The sequence below is a fragment of the Bombina bombina genome, chromosome 1 (assembly GCF_027579735.1).
Source record: "Bombina bombina isolate aBomBom1 chromosome 1, aBomBom1.pri, whole genome shotgun sequence".
In the NCBI taxonomy this organism is placed as follows: Eukaryota; Metazoa; Chordata; class Amphibia; order Anura; family Bombinatoridae; genus Bombina; species Bombina bombina.
In genome coordinates, this window is record NC_069499.1 from 1026035537 (window position 1) to 1026054648 (window position 19112).

General features: G+C 42.3%; 1 protein-coding gene across 3 annotated transcripts in view; it reads left to right on the forward strand.

Moving 5' to 3' along the window:
- The window catches only part of CDK5RAP1 (CDK5 regulatory subunit associated protein 1), a 240039-nt gene that overhangs the window by 131439 nt on the left and 89488 nt on the right, over positions 1-19112 (forward strand). For all 3 annotated transcript variants that reach the window (XM_053719195.1, XM_053719152.1, XM_053719167.1), the window contains 2 exons: positions 1469-1679; positions 10815-10935. In XM_053719195.1, the coding sequence (XP_053575170.1) occupies positions 1469-1679; positions 10815-10935 (332 nt within the window). The remainder of the gene's footprint in view (positions 1-1468; positions 1680-10814; positions 10936-19112) is intronic.

Here is a 19112-nt window from a genome sequence, read left to right on the forward strand (position 1 = left end):
AAACACCCCCTACTCTAAGAATAATCTACCAGTAGCCCTTAAAAGGGCTTTTTGCAGGGCATCAGCTCGTTTTCAAGAAAATACACAAAGCCCCCCCAACAGTAAACCGCCCCAAATAAAATAACCTAACACTAAAAAACCTAAACTACCCATTGCCCTGAAAAGGGTATTTGTTTGGGCAGTGCCCTTAAAAGGGCATTTAGCTCTTTTTCTGCCCATCCCTAATCTAAATAAAATAAATCCCCCCCCCAAAAAACCTTAAAAAATCCTAAGTCTAACCCCCAGGTTGGTACTCACGGTTCCTAAAGTTCGGCGGAGAAGGTCCTGTTCCAGGCGGTGAAGTCTTCTTCCAAGCACAACCTGTTAGGGGGGGCTTTGTGTATTTTCTTGAAAAGAGCTGATTATCTTGGGGCAGTACCCTGCAAAAAGCCCTTTTAAGGGCTACTGGTAGTTTATTCTTAGAGTAGGGGGTGTTTTTATTTTGGGGGGTCTTTTTTATTTTCATAGGGGTTAGGTTTAATTTTGTTAAATTTGGTAATTTGATTTTTTATTTTCTGTAATGTTAGCCTTTTTTTTTTGTAAACTTTATTTTTTTTTAACTTTTTGTAGCTTTAGAATATATTAGTTTAGGTAATTTGGGTTTATTTAATGGGATGTTAGGTAAGGGGTTGTTAGGTTAGGGGGTATTAGGTTAGGGGTTGTTAGGTTAGTGTACTGTACTTAGGTATTTAAATATTTATTTGCGTTGTTGGCTTTGGTGGTTTAAAGGGTAAATAGGTTTATTGCGATGTGGGGGTTTTGCGGTTTAGGAGTTAATACTTCATGTAGGATTTTTTTTTGTTATTTCGTGCGGGCGGTGTTTTTTTTTTTTTTTAATACTTTAATGTGGGCGATTAGGTGTTGCTTTTGTAATGCTCCGTTTGCCTTCGCTGCATCCCAGTGGATTCCGAAAATGGCAGGGTGGTGAAAGAATCCACCTTCGGTGGATTTTTTCACCACCCAGCCATTTTCGGAATTCACCTGCATGCAGCTTTGCTGCATCCAGGTGAATTCTTTTGTCCTCGCGCTGCCAACATTCCATTGAGGATGCGTGGGCAACTGCCTACGGCGACTGACATAACAAACGCAATTATAGTATAGATTCTATTTGAATTATAATTTAATTATGACTTTCATGTTCTTTTAATATGTTGTGTTTATCACCCACACCAGGGGTGCTCAACCTTGGCCCTCCAGAGGTTTTGGAACTACATTTCTCATGATGTTCAGGCATCATTTCCCATGACACTAAGCTGGCTGAGCATCATGGGAAATGTAGTTCCAAAATGTCTAGAGTGCCAAGGTTGAGCACCCCTGACTTACACTGCTCTACATTATTGCCAAAGAAGATATTTTATAACTATAAAGTGACATCAGCCTACAGAGCAGGATCTTTCTTCACAATGTGTATATATTTTCTCTAATACAGGATGTATGGCTGAGCGACTGAAAGAGGAAATCCTTGACAAAGAGAAACTTGTGGACATCTTAGCTGGTCCTGATGCATACCGTGACCTTCCTAGGCTTCTTGCTGTGGCAGAAACTGGACAACAAGCTGCTAATGTGCTTCTTTCATTAGATGAGACCTATGCTGATGTCCTACCAACTCAAATTTCAACAAACAACATATCCGCTTTTGTGTAAGTATTACATTGCATTTATCTGTCTCCCTGTATTTCTATCTACATGTATAAAAATGCATATGTCTGACTGCTTAATTAAAGGTACTGTGTGCTTCAAGGACCATGATACCCAAATGTTTAAACATTTGAAAGTGGTGAAGCATAGCTGTAAAAAGCTGATTAGACAATATCACCTGAACATCTTTATGTAAAAAAGAAAGATATTTTACCTCAAAGTATTCACACCCCATTGTAAAGGACTTTAAGCAGCAAATCAATATGTCTGTCCCGTGACAGGCAAGGAAGCGTGCACACTCATGTTATTTCCCTATTCAGTTTAAGGAAGTTTACTATAAAGTCTCATGAGAGTTAAGTGAAATCTCATGAGATCACAGTAAAATAATTAATGTCAGGAAAAGTCTTCACAACAGGTCGAAAATAAAGAACAAATAGGTTTATTGTAATAATAAAACCTTGACAGACATGGACAGGTAGATAGTCTGGCGTATTTTGCGCCCCCCTAGTGGTGCTTAATCAGAAGTCTATGAAAAAGATTTTGTTAACTTTGAATCATAAAAGTTTATTTCTCTTGTAAGGTGTATCCAGACAACGGATCATCCATTACTTGTGGGATATTCTCATTCCCAACAGGAAGTTGCAAGAGGACACCCACAGCAGAGCTGTTATATAGCTCCTCCCCTCACTACCATATCCAGTCATTCTCTTGCAACTCTCAACGCGCATGGAGGTAGTAAGAGGGAATGGTGAAAAATAGTTAGTTTATTTACTTCAATCAAAAGTTTGTTATTTTAAATAGTACCGGAGTTGTGCTATTTTATCTCAGGCAGAGATAGAAGAAGAATCTGCCTGAGTTTTCTATGATCTTAGCAGGTTGTAACTAAGATCCATTGCTGTTCTCACATATGTCTGAGGAGAGAGGTAACTTCAGAGGGAGAATGGCGTGCAGTTTACTCTGCTATCAGGTATGTGCAGTTATAATTTTTTCTAGGATTGGAAATGCTAGAAAATGCTGCTGATTCCCGATAAATGTAAGTTAAGCCTGAATACAGTGATTTAATAACGACTGGTATCATGCTTACTCTCAGGGGTAATACCCTTATAGATATGCTATATAAAACGTTTGCTGGCATGTTTAATCGTTTTTTATATATGCTTGGTGATAAAACTTTATTGGGGCCTAATTTTTTCCACATGGCTGGCTTTATTTTTGCCTAGAAACAGTTTCCTGAGGCCTTCCACTGTTGTAATATATGAGTGGGAGGGGCCTATTTTAGCGCTTTTTTGCGCAGTTAAAATTACAGACTGAGACATCCAGTTTTCCTCAGAAGTTCCCTGAATGCTACAGGACATCTCTAATGAGCCTAAAAACGTTTATTGGGGAAGGTAGGAGCCACAGTAGAGCTGTGGCAGTTTGCTGTGACTGTTAAAAAAGTCTATGTTGTTTTTTTTATCCGTTTTTTGAACTAAGGGGTTAATCAACCATTTGCAAGTGGGTGCAATGCTCTGTTAGCCTATTACATACACTGTAAAAATTTTGTTTGTGTAACTGCCTTTTTTCACTGTTTTTCAAATTTTGACAAAATTTGTTTCTCTTAAAGGCACAGTACAGTTTTTTATATTTGCTTGTTAACTTGATTTAAAGTGTTTTCCAAGCTTGCTAGTCTCATTGCTAGTCTGTATAAACATGTCTGACATAGAGGAAACTCCTTGTTCATTATGTTCAAAAGCCATGGTGGAACCCCCTCTTAGAATGTGTACCAAATGTACTGATTTCACTTTAAGCAATAAAGATCATATTTTGTCTTTAAAAAATTTATCACCAGAGGAATCTGACGAGGGGGAAGTTATGCCGACTAACTCTCCCCACGTGTCAGATCCTTTGACTCCCGCTCAAGGGACTCACGCTGAAATGGCGCCAAGTACATCAAGGGCACCTATAGCGTTTACTTTACAAGACATGGCGGCAGTCATGGATAATACACTGTCAGCGGTATTAGCCAGACTACCTGAACTTAGAGGTAAGCGAGATAGCTCTGGGGTTAGACGAAATGCAGAGCATACTGATGCTTTAAGAACCATGTCTGATACTGCCTCACAATATGCTGAAGCTGAGGAAGGAGAACTTCAGTCTGTGGGTGATGTTTCTGACTCAGGAAGAATACCTGATTCTGATGTTTCTACATTTAAATTTAAGCTTGAACACCTCCGCGTATTACTTAAGGAGGTTTTAGCTGCTCTGAATGACTGTGACACAATTGCAGTGCCAGAGAAATTGTGTAGACTGGATAAATACTATGCAGTGCCGGTGTGTACTGATGTTTTTCCAATACCTAAAAGGTTTACAGAAATTATTACTAAGGAATGGGATAGACCAGGTGTGCCGTTCTCTCCCCCTCCTAATTTTAGAAAAATGTTTCCTATAGACGCCACCACACGGGACTTATGGCAGACAGTCCCTAAGGTGGAGGGAGCAGTTTCTACTTTAGCAAAGCGGACTACTATCCCTGTCGAGGACAGTTGTGCTTTTTCATATCCAATGGACAAAAAATTAGAGGGTTACCTTTAAGAAAATATTTTGTCAACAAGGTTTTATCCTTCAGCGTCTGGTTTGAGTCTCTGGAAGAGGCCTTACAGGTAGCGACTCCATTGGATGACATACTTGGCAAACTTAGGGCACTTAAGCTAGCCAATTCTTTTGTTTCTGATGCCATTGTTCATTTGACTAAACTAACGGCTAAGAATTCTGGTTTTGCTATACAGGCACGCAGGGCGCTATGGCTTAAATCATGGTCAGCTGACGTGACTTCAAAATCTAAGCTGCTTAACATTCCCTTCAAGGGGCAGACCTTATTCGGGCCTGGTTTGAAGGAGATTATTGCTGATATCACTGGAGGAAAAGGTGATGCCCTTCCTCAGGACAGGTCCAAATCCAGGGCCAAACAGTCTAATTTTCGTGCCTTTCGAAACTTCAAGGCAGGTGCGGCATCAACCCCCTCTAATGCAAGACAAGAGGGAACTGTTGCTCAGTCCAAGGCGGTCTGGAGGCCAAACCAGACCTGGAACAAAGGTAAGCAGGCTAAAAAACCTGCTGCTGCCTCTAAGACAGCATGAAGGAACGGCCCCCTATCCGGTAACGGATCTAGTGGGGGGCAGACTTTCACTCTTCGTCCAGGCATGGGCAAGAGATGTTCAGGATCCCTGGGCGTTGGAAATTATATCCCAGGGATATCTTCTGGACTTCAAGGCTTCTCCCCCAAAAGGGAGATTTCACATTTCTCAATTATCTGCAAACCAGATAAAGAGAGAGGCATTCTTACACTGTGTACGAGATCTCCTAGTTATGGGAGTGATCCATCCAGTTCCAAAAGAGGAACAAGGACAGGGTTTTTACTCAAATCTGTTTGTGGTTCCCAAAAAAGAGGGAACATTCAGACCAATTTTGGATCTAAAGATCTTAAACAAATTCCTCAGGGTTCCATCATTCAAGATGGAAACTATCCGTACCATCCTGCCTATGATCCAGGAGGGTCAATATATGACTACAGTGGATCTAAAGGATGCTTATCTTCACATTCCGATACACAAAGATCATCATCGGTTTCTCAGTTTTGCCTTTCTGGACAGGCATTACCAGTTTGTAGCTCTTCCCTTTGGATTAGCTACAGCCCCAAGAATCTTCACAAAGGTTCTAGGGTCCCTTCTGGCGGTCCTAAGGCCGCGGGGCATAGCAGTAGCCCCTTATGTAGACGACATCCTGATACAGGCGTCAAACTTCCAAATTGCCAAGACTCATACGGACGTAGTACTGGCATTTCTGAGGTCGCATGGGTGGAAAGTGAACGAGGAAAAGAGTTCTCTATCCCCACTCACGAGAGTTTCCTTTCTAGGGACTCTGATAGATTCTGTAGAAATGAAAATTTACCTGACGGAGTCCAGGTTATCAAAGCTTCTAAATTCCTGCCGGGTTCTTCATTCCATTCCGCACCCTTCGGTGGCTCAGTGTATGGAAGTAATCGGCTTAATGGTAGCGGCAATGGACATAGTGCCGTTTGCACGCTTACATCTCAGACCGCAGCAAATATGCATGCTCAGTCAGTGGAACGGGGATTACACAGATTTGTCCCCTCAACTGAATCTGGACCAAGAGACCAGGCATTCTCTTCTCTGGTGGCTATCTCGGGTCCATCTGTTCAAAGGTATGACCTTTCGCAGGCCAGATTGGACAATTGTAACAACAGATGCCAGCCTTCTAGGTTGGGGTGCAGTCTGGAACTCCCTGAAGGCTCAGGGATCGTGGACTCAGGAGGAGTCTCTCCTTCCAATAAATATTCTGGAACTAAGAGCGATATTCAATGCTCTTCAGACTTGGCCTCAGTTAGCAACTCTGAGGTACATCAGATTTCAGTCGGACAACATCACGACTGTGGCTTACATCAACCATCAAGGGGGAACATGAAGTTCCCAAGCGATGTTAGAAGTCTTAAAGATAATTCGCTGGGCGGAGAATCACTCCTGCCACCTATCAGCTATCCATATCCCAGGTGTAGAGTCGACAGACTTTTCATCCAGGGGAGTGGGAACTCCATCCGGAGGTGTTTGCACAAGTGATTAATCGCTGGGGCAAACCAGAACTGGATCTCATGGCGTCTCGACAGAACGCCAAGCTTCCTTGTTACGGATCCAGGTCCAGGGACCCCAGGGCGACGCTGATAGATGCTCTGGCAGTGCCCTGGTCTTTCAACCTGGCTTATGTGTTTCCACCGTTTCCTCTGCTCCCTCGACTGATTGCCAAGATCAAGCAGGAGAGAGCATCAGTAATTTTAATAGCGCCTGCGTGGCAACGCAGGACCTGGTATGCAGATCTAGTGGACATGTCATCCTTTCCACCATGGACTCTGCCTACTTCAGGGTCCTTTCCACCATCCAAATCTAATTTCTCTGAGACTGACTGCATGGAGATTGAACGCTTGATTTTATCGAAGCGTGGCTTCTCCGAGTCAGTCATTGATACCTTAATACAGGCACGAAAGCCTGTCACCAGGAAAATTTACCATAAGATATGGCGTAAATATCTTTATTGGTGTGAATCCAAGGGTTACTCATGGAGTAAGGTCAGGATTCCTAGGATATTATCTTTTCTCCAAGAAGGCTTGGAAAAAGGTTTGTCAGCTAGTTCCTTAAAGGGACAGATTTCTGCTCTGTCTATTCTTTTACACAAGCGTCTGGCAGATGTTCCAGACGTTCAGGCATTTTGTCAGGCTTTAGTCAGAATCAAGCCTGTGTTTAAACCTGTTGCTCCACCATGGAGCTTAAATTTGGTTCTTAAGGTTCTTCAAGGAGTTCCGTTTGAACCTCTTCATTCCATAGATATCAAACTTTTATCTTGGAAAGTCCTTTTTTTGGTAGCTATTTCCTGGGCTCGTAGAGTCTCCGAGTTATCTGCCTTACAATGTGATTCTCCTTATCTGATTTTTCATTCTGATAAGGTAGTCCTGCGTACCAAACCTGGGTTTTTACCTAAGGTGGTATCTAACAAGAATATCAATCAAGAGATTGTTGTTCCATCCTTGTGTCCTAATCCTTCTTCGAAGAAGGAACGTCTATTACATAATCTGGACGTGGTTCGTGCTTTAAAGTTTTACTTACAAGCTACTAAAGATTTTCGTCAAACATCTTCTTTGTTTGTTGTCTACTCTGGACAGAGGAGAGGTCAAAAGGCTTCGGCAACCTCTCTTTCTTTTTGGCTAAGAAGCATAATCCGCTTAGCCTATGAGACTGCTGGACAGCAGCCTCCTGAAAGGATTACAGCTCATTCCACTAGAGCTGTGGCTTCCACTTGGGCCTTTAAAAATGAGGCTTCTGTTGAACAGATTTGCAAGGCGGCGACTTGGTCTTCGCTTCATACTTTTTCAAAATTTTACAAATTTGATACTTTTGCTTCTTCGGAGGCTATTTTTGGGAGAGAGGTTTTACAGGCAGTGGTACCTTCCGTTTAAGTACCTGCCTTGTCCCTCCCTTCATCCGTGTACTTTAGCTTTGGTATTGGTATCCCACAAGTAATGGATGATCCGTGGACTGGATACACCTTACAAGAGAAAACACAATTTATGCTTAACTGATAAATGTATTTCTCTTGTGGTGTATCCAGTCCACGGCCCGCCCTGTCATTTTAAGGCAGGTATTTTTAAATTTAAACTACAGTCACCACTGCACCCTATGGTTTCTCCTTTCTCTGCTTGTTTTCGGTCGAATGACTGGATATGGTAGTGAGGGGAGGAGCTGTATAACAGCTCTGCTGTGGGTGTCCTCTTTCAACTTCCTGTTGGGAATGAGAATATCCCACAAGTAATGGATGTTCCGTGGACTGGATACACCACAAGAGAAATAAATTTATCAGGTAAGCATAAATTGTGTTTTTGACTTGAGTGTCCCTTTAAGCATCTTTTTTTACTAGGAATGTGTGAAGATAAAAGATACATTAACCCCTTAATGACCGAGGACGTGCAGGGTACGTCCTCAAAAAAAATACAGTTAACGCCTGATTCTGCTCGCTTCCAGCTGCTTTCCAGTTATTGCAGTGATGCCTCTATCGAGGCATCCTGCATTAACCTTTTTTAGCCATCCTATGCAGATAGAGCCACTCTGTGGCCCTCTCTGCACCGGACATCGATGGCCGGTATCATTGGTGGGTGGGAGCCGGTGTGGGAGGCGGGTGGCGGCCATCAATGGGCCTTGTGATGTGGAGGGGGGCGGGATCGTGGGCGGGGATATCCAGGGGCGCGCACGGACGCATACATGGGGAGGCGGGTGGGGGCGCGTGCACGAGGAGGGAGCGGGTGGAAACCACCGCTACACTACAGAAAATTTTAAGTGAATAGTGAGAGAAAAGGGGTGAAAATGGGGTGAAAAATAATAAAAAAAAAAAAATTTCTGCAAACTGGGTACTGGCAGACAGCTGCCAGTACCCAAGATGGCCCCCAATAAGGCAGAGGGGGAGGGTTAAAGAGCTGTTTGGGGGGATCAGGGAGGTTGGGGGCTAAGGGGGGATTCTACACAGCAGCATATGTAAATATGCTAAAAAAAAACAAAGATACCTTTTATTTTAGTACTGGCAGACTTTCTGCCAGTACTAAAGATGGCAGGGACAATTGTGGGGGAGGGAAGGAAGCTGTTTGGAAGGGATCAGGGAGTGTGATGTGTTAGGTGGGAGGCTGATCTCTACACTACACTAAAGTTAAAATTAACCCTGCAGGCTCCCTACAAACTACCTAATTAACCCCTTCACTGCTAGCCATAATACACGTGTGATGCGCAGCGGCATTTAGCGGCCTTCTAATTACCAAAAAGCAACGCCAAAGCCATATATGTCTGCTATTTCTGATCAAAGGGGATCCCAGGGAAGCATTTACAACCATTTGTGCCATAATTGCACAAGCTGTTTGTAAATAATTTCAGTGAGAAACCTAAAGTTTGTGAAAAAGTTAACCATTTTTTTTATTTGATCGCTTTTGGCGGTGAAATGGTGGCATGAAATATACCAAAATGGGCCTAGACCAATGCTTTGGGTTATCTACTACACTACACTAAAGCTAAAATTAACCCTACAAACTCCCTACATGCTCCCTAATTAACCCCTTCACTGCTGGGCATAATACACATGTGGTGCGCAGTGGCATTTAGCAAACTTCTAATTACCAAAAAGCAAAGCCAAAGCCATATATGTCTGCTATTTTATGAACAAAGGGGATCCCAGAGTAGCATTTACAACCATTTATGCCATAATTGCATAAGTTGTTTGTAAATAATTTCAGTGAGAAACCTAAAATTGTGAAAAATGTAACTTTTTTTAATTTGATCGCATTTGGCGATGAAATGGTGTCATGAAATATACCAAAATGGGCCTAGATCAATATTGGGGTTGTCTACTATACTACACTGAAGTTAAAATTAACGCTAGAAGCTCCCTACATGCTCCCTAATTAACCCCTTCACTGCTGGGCATAATACACGTGTGGTGCGCAGTGGCTTTTAGTGGCCTTCTAATTACCAAAAAGCAAAGCCAAAGCCATATATGTCTTGCTATTTATGATCAAAGGGGATCCCAGAGAAGCATTTACAACCATTTATGCCATAATTGCATAAGTTGTTTGTAAATAATTTCAGTGACAAACCTAAAGTTTGTGAAAAAGTGATTTTTTTTTTTTTTTTTTATCACATTTGGCGGTGAAATGGTGGCATGAAATATTCCAAAATGGGCCTAGGTCAATACTTTGGGATGTCTTCTAAAAAAAAATATATACATGTCAAGGGATATTCAGGGATTCCTGAAAGATATCAGTGTCCCAATGTAACTAGCGCAAATTTTGAAAAAAAGTGGTTTGGAAATAGCAAAGTGCTACTTGTATTTATTGCCCTATAACTTGCAAAAAAGCAAAGAACATGTAAACATTGGGTATTTCTAAACTCAGGACAAAATTTAGAATCTATTTAGCATGGGTGTTTTTTGGTGGTTGTAGATGTGTAACTAATGTATTTTTTTATATAGCAAGTTATAAGATATGATGAAAATAATGGTATCTTTTGAAAGTTCATTTAATGGCGAGAAAAACGGTATATAATATGTGTGGGTACAGTAAATGAGTAAGAGGAAAATTACAGCTAAACACAAACACCGCAATAATGTAAAAATAGCCTTGGTCCCAAACGGACAGAAAATGGAAAAGTGCTGTGGTCATTAAGGGGTTAAAGGGATACTGAACCGCAATTTTTTTCTTTTATGATTCAGATAGAGCATGCAATTTTAAGCGATTTTCTAATTTACTCCTATTATAAATTTTTCTTCGTTCTCTTGGTATCTTTATTTGAAAAAGCAGGAATGTAAGTTTACGAGTTGGCCCATTTTACGTTTAGCACCCTGGGTAGCGCTTGCTGATTGGTGGCTGCATTTAGCCACCAATCAGCAAGCAGTACCCAGGAGCTGAAGCAACGATCTTTACTCCTTCCTAGTAAAAAAAATTTTTTTAGCAGCTCCTAAGTAAAAAAGCATATTCTACTTTAAGGTTTTGACTGTGCTTTTGTATGATTAGCTGTAGCGCACTGTGACATGAGTTCCCTCATCATTTTCCACTGTAGCTCCATCATGCGAGGATGTGACAACATGTGCACCTATTGCATTGTTCCATTCACGAGGGGTCGTGAGCGAAGCCGTCCAGCTCATTCTGTTTTAGAGGAAGTGAGAATACTTTCTGACCAAGTAAGGGAGTTTATTTATGACTTGTGGAAACAAATCTGACATATACCTTCTGAATATATGTTTTGAAACCATTATTGTTTAAACAGATTTCTTTCTAATGACACGGTGACTCCACGGATCATCTCTAATTACTATTGGGATTATCACTCCTGCCCAGCAGGAGGCGACAAAGAGCACCACAGCAAAGCTGTTAAATATCACCTCCCTTCCCTCCAACCCCAGTCATTATCTTTGCCTACGTTAAGAGTAAGGAGGTGGTAAAGTTTAGGTGTGTGGAAGAAGATTCTTCAAGCAAAAGTTTCTTTCTTTCATGTAATTGGCAAGAGTCCATGAGCTAGTGACGTATGGGATATACAATCCTACCAGGAGGGGCAAAGTTTCCCAAACCTCAAAATGCCTATAAATACATATATATATATTCAAATGACCGGCAACATAATGATTTATCCTCCTCTGATGAGGATCTATCTGATTCAGAAGATCCTTCCTCAGATATTGACACTGACAAATCTACTTATTTGTTTAAAATAGAGTATATTCGTTCTTTATTAAAAGAAGTGTTAATTAGTCTGGATATTGAGGAAGCTAGTCCTCCTGATATTAAGACTAGTAAGCGTTTAAATGCTGTTTTTAAACCTCCTGTGGTTACTCCAGAGGTTTTTCCTATTCCTGATGTTGTTTCTGATATAATTTCTAAGGAATGGAATAAGCCAGGTACTCCTTTTATTCCTTCTTCAAGGTTTAAAAAATTGTATCTTTACCAGCAATTTCTATAGAGTTTTGGGAAAAAATCCCCAAAGTTGATGGGGCTATTTCTACTCTTGCTAAACGTACCACTATTCCTATGGAAGACAGTACTTCGTTTGAAGATCCTTTAGATAGGAAACTTGAATCCTATCTAAGGAAAGCCTATTTATATTCAGGTAATCTTCTCAGGCCTGCAATTTCTTTGGCTGATGTTGCGGCTGCATCAACTTTTTGGTTGGAGAATTTAGCGCAACAAGAGTTGGATTCTGACATATCTAACATTATTTGTTTACTGCAACATGCTAATCATTTTATTTGTGATGCCATTTTTTATATTATCAAAATTGATGTTAGAGCCATGTCTTTAGCTATTTTAGCTAGAAGAGCTTTGTGGCTTAAATCTTGGAATGCTGATATGACATCTAAATCTAGATTATTATCTCTTTGTTTCCAAGGTAATAATTTATTTGGTTCTCAGTTGGATTCTATTATTTCAACTGTTACTGGAGGAAAAGGGTTTTTTTTGCCTCAGGATAAAAGCCTAAAGGTAAATCTAAGGCTTCTAACCGTTTTCGTTCCTTTCGTCAAAATAAGGAACAAAAATCTAATCCTTCCCCCAAGGAATCTGCTTCAAATTGGAAGCCTTCCTCAAATTGGAATAAATCCAAGCCATTTAAGAATCCAAAGTCAGCCCCTAAGTCCGCATGAAGGTGCGGCCCTCATTCCAGCTCACCTGGTAGGGGGCAGATTAAGGTTTTTCAAGGATTTTTGGATAAATTCTGTCCAAAATCAATGGATTCAGAGCATTGTCTCTCAAGGGTATCGAATAGGATTCAGAGTAAGACCTCCTGTGAGAAGTTTCTTTCTCTCACGTATCCCAGCAGATCCAGTAAAAGCTCAGGTTTTCCTGAAGTGTGTTTCAGACCTGGAGTCTTCAGAGGTAATCATGCCGGTTCCTTTTCAGGAACAGGGTCTGGGTTTTTTTTCAAATCTATTCATTGTCCCAAATAAGGAAAATTCATTCAGACCAGTTCTGGATCTGAAAATTTTGAATCGCTATGTAAGAGTACCAACTTTCAAGATGGTGACTATAAGGACTATTCTGCCTTTTGTTCAGCAAAGACATTATATGTCTACAATAGACTTGCAGGATGCATACCTTCATATTCCGATTCATCCAGAACATTATCAGTTCCTGAGATTCTCTTTTCTAGACAAGCATTACCAATTTGTTGCTCTTCCATTTGGCCTAGCAACAGCTTCAAGAGTCTTTTCCAAGGTTCTAGGTGCCCTACTCTCTGTAATCAGAGAGCAGGGTATTGCAGTGTTTCCTTTTTTGGACGATATCTTGGTACTAGCTCAGTCTTTACGTTCTGCAGAATCTCACACAAATCAACTAGTGTTGTTTCTTCAAAGACATGGTTGGAGGATCAATTTACCAAAAAGTTTCTTAATTCCTCAGACAAGGGTCACCTTTTTAGGTTTCCAGTTAGATTCGGTGTCCATGACTCTGTCTCTAACAGACAAGAGACATTTGACATTGGTTGCAGCCTGTCGGCACCTTCAGTTTGTCATTCCCTTCATTGGCTATGTGCATGGAAGTTTTAGGCCTCATGACTGCAGCATCGGACGCGATTCCTTTTGCTCGTTTTCACATGAGACCTCTCCAGCTTTGCATGTCGAATCAATGGTGCAGGGAGTATACAAAGATATCACAGATAATATCCTTAAATCCCAATATTCGACACTCTCTGACATGGTGGTTAAATTACCATCGTTTAGTTCAAGGGTCCTCCTTTGTTCAGCCAACCTGGACTGTGATCACTACAGACGCAAGTCTTTCAGGTTGGGGAGCTGTTTGGGGATCTCTGACAGCACAAGGGGTTTGGAAATCTCAAGAGGCGAGATTACCAATCAATATTTTAGAACTCCGTGCAATTTTCAGGGCTCTTCAGTTTTGGCCTCTGTTGAAGAGAGAACAGTTCATTTGCTTTCAGACAGATAATATCACAACTGTGGCATATGCCAATCATCAGGGTGGGACTCACAGTCCCCAAGCAATGAAAGAAGTATCTCAGATACTTGCTTGGGCGGAATCCAGCTCCTGTCTAATCTCTGAGGTGCATATCCCAGGTGTAGACAATTGGGAGTCGGATTATCTCAGCCGTCAGACTTTACATCCAGGGGAGTGGTCCCTCCATCCAGATGTGTTTTCTCAGATTGTTCAGATGTGGGATCTTCCAGAGATAGATCTCATGGCCTCTCATCTAAACAAGAAACTTCCCAGATACCTGTCCAGGTCCAGGGATGTTCAGGTGGAAGCAGTGGATGCGCTGACACTTCCTTGGTGTTATCATCCTGCTTACTTTTTTCCGCTTCTAGTTCTTCTTCCAAGAGTGATATCCAAAATCATCATTGAACAATCGTTTGTGTTGCTGGTGGCTCCAGCGTGGCCACACAGGTTTTGGTATGCGGATCTTGTTCGGATGTCCAGTTGCCAACCTTGGCCACTTCCGTTAAGGCCGGACCTTCTGTCTCAAGGTTCGTTTTTCCATCAGGATCTCAAATAATTAAATTTGAAGGTATGGAAATTGAACGCTTAGTACTAAGTCATAGAGGTTTCTCTGACTCAGTAATTAATACTATGTTACAAGCTCGTAAATCTGTCTCTAGGAAGATTTATTATCGAGTTTGGAAGACCTACATTTCCTGGTGTTCTTCTCATAAATTTTCTTGGCATTCTTTCAGAATTCCTAGAATTCTACAGTTTCTTCAGGATGGTTTGGATAAGGGTTTGTCTGCAAGTTCCTTGAAGGGACACATCTCTGCCCTTTCTGTTTTATTTCATAGAATGATTGCTAATCTTCCTGATATTCACTGTTTTGTACAGGCTTTAGTTCGTATTAAGCCCGTCATTAAATCAATTTCTCCTCATTGGAGTCTTAATTTGGTTTTGAAGGCTTACAGGCTCCTCCATTTGAGCCTATGCATTCTTTGGACATTAAACTACTTTCTCTTGTAAGGTGTATCCAGTCCACGGGTTCATCCATTACTCGTGGGATATTCTCCTTCCCAACAGGAAGTTGCAAGAGGACACCCACAGCAGAGCTGTCTATATAGCTCCTCCCCTAACTGCCACTCCCAGTCATTCTCTTGCAACTCTCGACAAGAAAGGAAGTATCAAGAGATATGTGGTGACTTAGTGTAGTTTTACCTTCAATCAAAAGTTTATTTTTAAACAGTACCGGCGTTGTACTGTTTTACTCTCAGGCAGAAATTAGAAGAAGAATTCTACCTGGAGGTTTGATGATCTTAGCGGTTTGTAACTAAGGTCCATTGCTGTTCTCACACATAACTGAAGAATATGGGAAAACTTCAGTTGGGGGAACGGTCTGCAGATTACCTGCTTTGAGGTATGTTCAGTATTTTTATTTCTACAGAGATGAATAAGTTCTAGAAAATGCTGACAGAGCCTTGTGTATTTGAGGTAAGCCTGATGCAGTGATTTAACAGTGACTGGGATCATGCTTACAAAACAGGGTAATACTCTTATTACTTAGTGACAGTTAAACGTTTACATGAATTCAAAAATAGGACGTTTTTTTCTCTGAGGCAGATAACTCTTTATTTGGGGCCTAGTTTCCACATGGCTAGTCAGATGCTCCTAGGAGTATTTTCTTAAGGCCCTTCTAACATCCAGTACATGGTGGGAGGGGCCTATTTTAGCACTCTAACTGCAGTTTTAATTCAGACAGAGACATCCAGCTTCCCTAGAGGTTTCCTCTGGCATCTGAGGACCATTTCAAAGGGGTTATTTCTGCACAAAATCGTATTTGAGGGCAGGCAGGAGCCTCAGCAGAGCTGTGGCAAGGTGCTCAATTGACTTTTAACATTTTTTAATGTTTTTCAATCCGGTTTGGGGCCTAAGGGGTTAATCATCTATTTGCAAGTGGGTGCAATGTTGCTTTAGCCCCTTACACACACTGTAAAAATTTCAAAGACTTAACTGTATTTTTACACTGTTTTGCAGTTTAAGTGCTAGTTTTTTTCTCTTAAAGGCACAGTAACGTTTTTGTTTAATTGCTGTTTCACCTTTATTAAAGTGTTTTCCAAGCTTGCTTGTCTCATTACTAGTCTGTTAAACATGTCTGACATAGAGGAAACTCCTTGTTCAATATGTTTTGAAGCCATGGTGGAACCCCCTCTTAGAATGTGTACCAAATGTACTGATATTTCTATAAACTATAAGGACCATATTATGGCGCTTAAAGATTTATCTCCAGGGGATTCTCTGACTGAAAAGAGGGATATTATGCCATCTAGCTCTCCCCATGTGTCAGAACCTATAACTCCCGCTCAAGTGACGCCAAGTACATCTAGCGCGTCTAATTCTTTTACCTTACAGGACATGGCGGCAGTTATGAATGCTACCCTCTCAGAGGTATTCTCCAAACTGCCAGGGCTACAAGGAAAGCGAGACAGCTCTGGGGCTAGAACTAATACAGAGCTTTCTGACGCTTTAATGCCTGTGTCCGATATACCCTCACAATACTCAGAAGCCGAGGCAGGTGAGCTTCTATCTGTGGGTGACATTTCAGACTCAGGGAAGGCGTTACTTCAGTCTGATTCTGAAATGACAGCGTTTAAATTTAAGCTTGAACACCTCCGCTTATTGCTTAGGGAGGTTTTAACGACTCTGGATGACTGTGACCCCATTGTGGTTCCAGAGAAATTGTGTAAAATGGACAAATACTTTGCAGTTCCTGTTTACACTGAGGAATGGGATAGACCAGGTGTGCCGTTCTCTCCACCTCCTGCTTTCAAAAAGATGTTTCCCATAGATGCTGCCATACGGGACTCGTGGCAGACGGTTCCTAAGGTGGAGGGAGCAGTCTCTACCCTAGCTAAGTGTACAACTATCCCCGTCGAGGACAGTTGTGCTTTCCTAGATCCTATGGATAAAAAATTGGAGGGTCTCCTTAAGAAATTTTTTATACATCAAGGTTTTATTCTCCAGCCTCTTGCATGCATTGCCCCAGTTACTGCTGCAGCGGCTTTTTGGTTTGAGTCTCTTGAGGAGGCTCTACAGGTAGAGACCCCGCTAGACGATATTCTAGACAGGATTAAAGCTCTTAAGTTAGCTAACTCCTTTATTTCTGACGCCATTTTTCATTTAGCCAAGCTAACGGCTAAGAATTCAGGTTTTGCCATTTTGGCGCGTAAGGCGCTATGGCTTAAGTCCTGGTCAGCAGACGTTACTTCAAAGTCTAAGCTTCTTAACATCCCCTTCAAGGGACAGACCCTATTCGGGCCTAGTCTGAAGGAGATCATTTCTGATATTACTGGAGGAAAAGGTCACGCCCTTCCTCAGGATAGGTCCAATAAGTTAAGGACCAAACAGAATAATTTTCATTCCTTTCGAAACTTCAAGAGTGGCACAGCTTCAGTTTCCTCTAATGCAAAACAAGAGGGAAATTTCGCCCATTCCAAACCAGTCTGGAGACCTAACCAGGCTTGGAACAAGGGGAAGCAGGCCAAGAAACCTGCGGTTGCCTCTAAGACAGCATGAAGGAGTAGCCCCCGATCCGGGACCGGATCTAGTAGGGGGCAGACTTTCTCTCTTCGCCCAGGCTTGGGCAAGAGACGTTCAGGATCCCTGGGCATTAGAGATTGTTTCCCAGGGATATCCTCTGGACTTCAAAGCTTCATCTCCAAAGGGGAGATTTCATCTCTCACAATTATCTGTTAACCAGATAAAGAGAGAGGCATTCTTATGTTGTGTTCAAGACCTACTGGTTATGGGAGTGATCCACCCAGTTCCAAGGGAGGAACAGGGGCAGGGCTTCTATTCAAATCTGTTCATAGTTCCCAAAAAAGAGTGAACTTTCAGACCAATCTTGGATCTCAAGATCCTAAACAAATTTCTCAGGGTCCCATCCTTCAAGATGGAGACTATCCGAACCATCCTCCCTATGATTCAGGAGGGTCAATATATGACTACCGTGGACTTAAAGGATGCTTATCTCCACATTCCGATTTACAGAGATCATCATCAGTTCCTCAGGTTCGCCTTCTTAGACAGGCATTACCAGTTTGTGGCTCTTCCCTTCGGGTTAGCCACGGCACCAAGAATCTTTACGAAGGTTCTAGGGTCTCTACTTGGCGGTTCTAAGGCCACGGGGCATAGCAGTGGCTCCTTACCTAGACGACATTCTGATACAGGCATCGACTTTTCAAATCGCCAAGTCCCATACGGACATTGTTCTGGCCTTTCTGAGGTCTCACGGGTGGAAGGTGAACGAAGAAAAGAGTTCTCTCTCCCCTCTCACAAGAGTTTCCTTCCTAGGAACACTGATAGATTCAGTAGAAATGAAAATTTTTCTGACATAGCTCAGGTTATCAAAGCTTCTAACTTCCTGCCGTGCTCTTCATTCCACTTCTTGGCCGTCAGTGGCTCAGTGTATGGAAGTAATCGGCCTAATGGTAGCGGCAATGGACATAGTTTCGTTTGCCCGCCTACATCTCAGACCACTGCAACTTTGCATGCTCAATCAGTGGAATGGGGATTACACAGATTTGTCCCCTCTGCTAAATCTGGATCAAGAGACCAGGGATTCTCTTCTCTGGTGGTTATCTCGGGTCCATCTGTCCAGTGGAATGAGTTTCCGCAGGCCAGAGTGGACTATAGTGACGACAGATGCCAGCCTTCTGGGCTGGGGCGCTGTCTGGAACTCCCTGAAGGCTCAGGGTTCGTGGACTCAGGAGGAAGCCCTCCTTCCGATAAACATTCTGGAACTGAGAGCGATATTCAATGCTCTTCAGGCTTGGCCTCAACTAGCTGTGGTCAGGTTCATCAGATTTCAGTCGAACAATATCACGACTGTAGCCTATATGAACCATCAGGGGGGAACAAGAAGCCCCCTGGCAATGTTGGAGGTTTCAAAGATAATTCTATGGGCAGAGGTTCACTCTTGCCATCTCTCAGCTATCCATATCTCAGGAGTAGAGAACTGGGAGGCGGATTTTCTAAGTCAGCAGACTTTTCATCCGGGGGAGTGGGAGCTCCATCCGGAGGTATTTGCCCAGCTGATTCAACTATGGGGCAAACTAGAACTGGATCTGATGGCGTCTCGTCAGAACGCCAAGCTTCCTTGTTACGGGTCCAGGTCAAGGGATCCCCAGGCAGCGCTGATAGATGCTCTAGCAGTGCCCTGGTCCTTCAGCCTGGCTTATGTGTTCCCACCATTTCCTCTTCTCCCTCGTCTGATTGCCAAGATCAAGCAGGAGAGAGCTTCGGTGATTTTGATAGCACCTGCGTGGCCACGCAGGACTTGGTATGCAGATCTGGTGGACATGTCATCCCTTCCACCATGGACTCTGCCGCTGAGGCAGGACCTTCTACTCCAAGGTCCTTTCAAACATCCAAATCT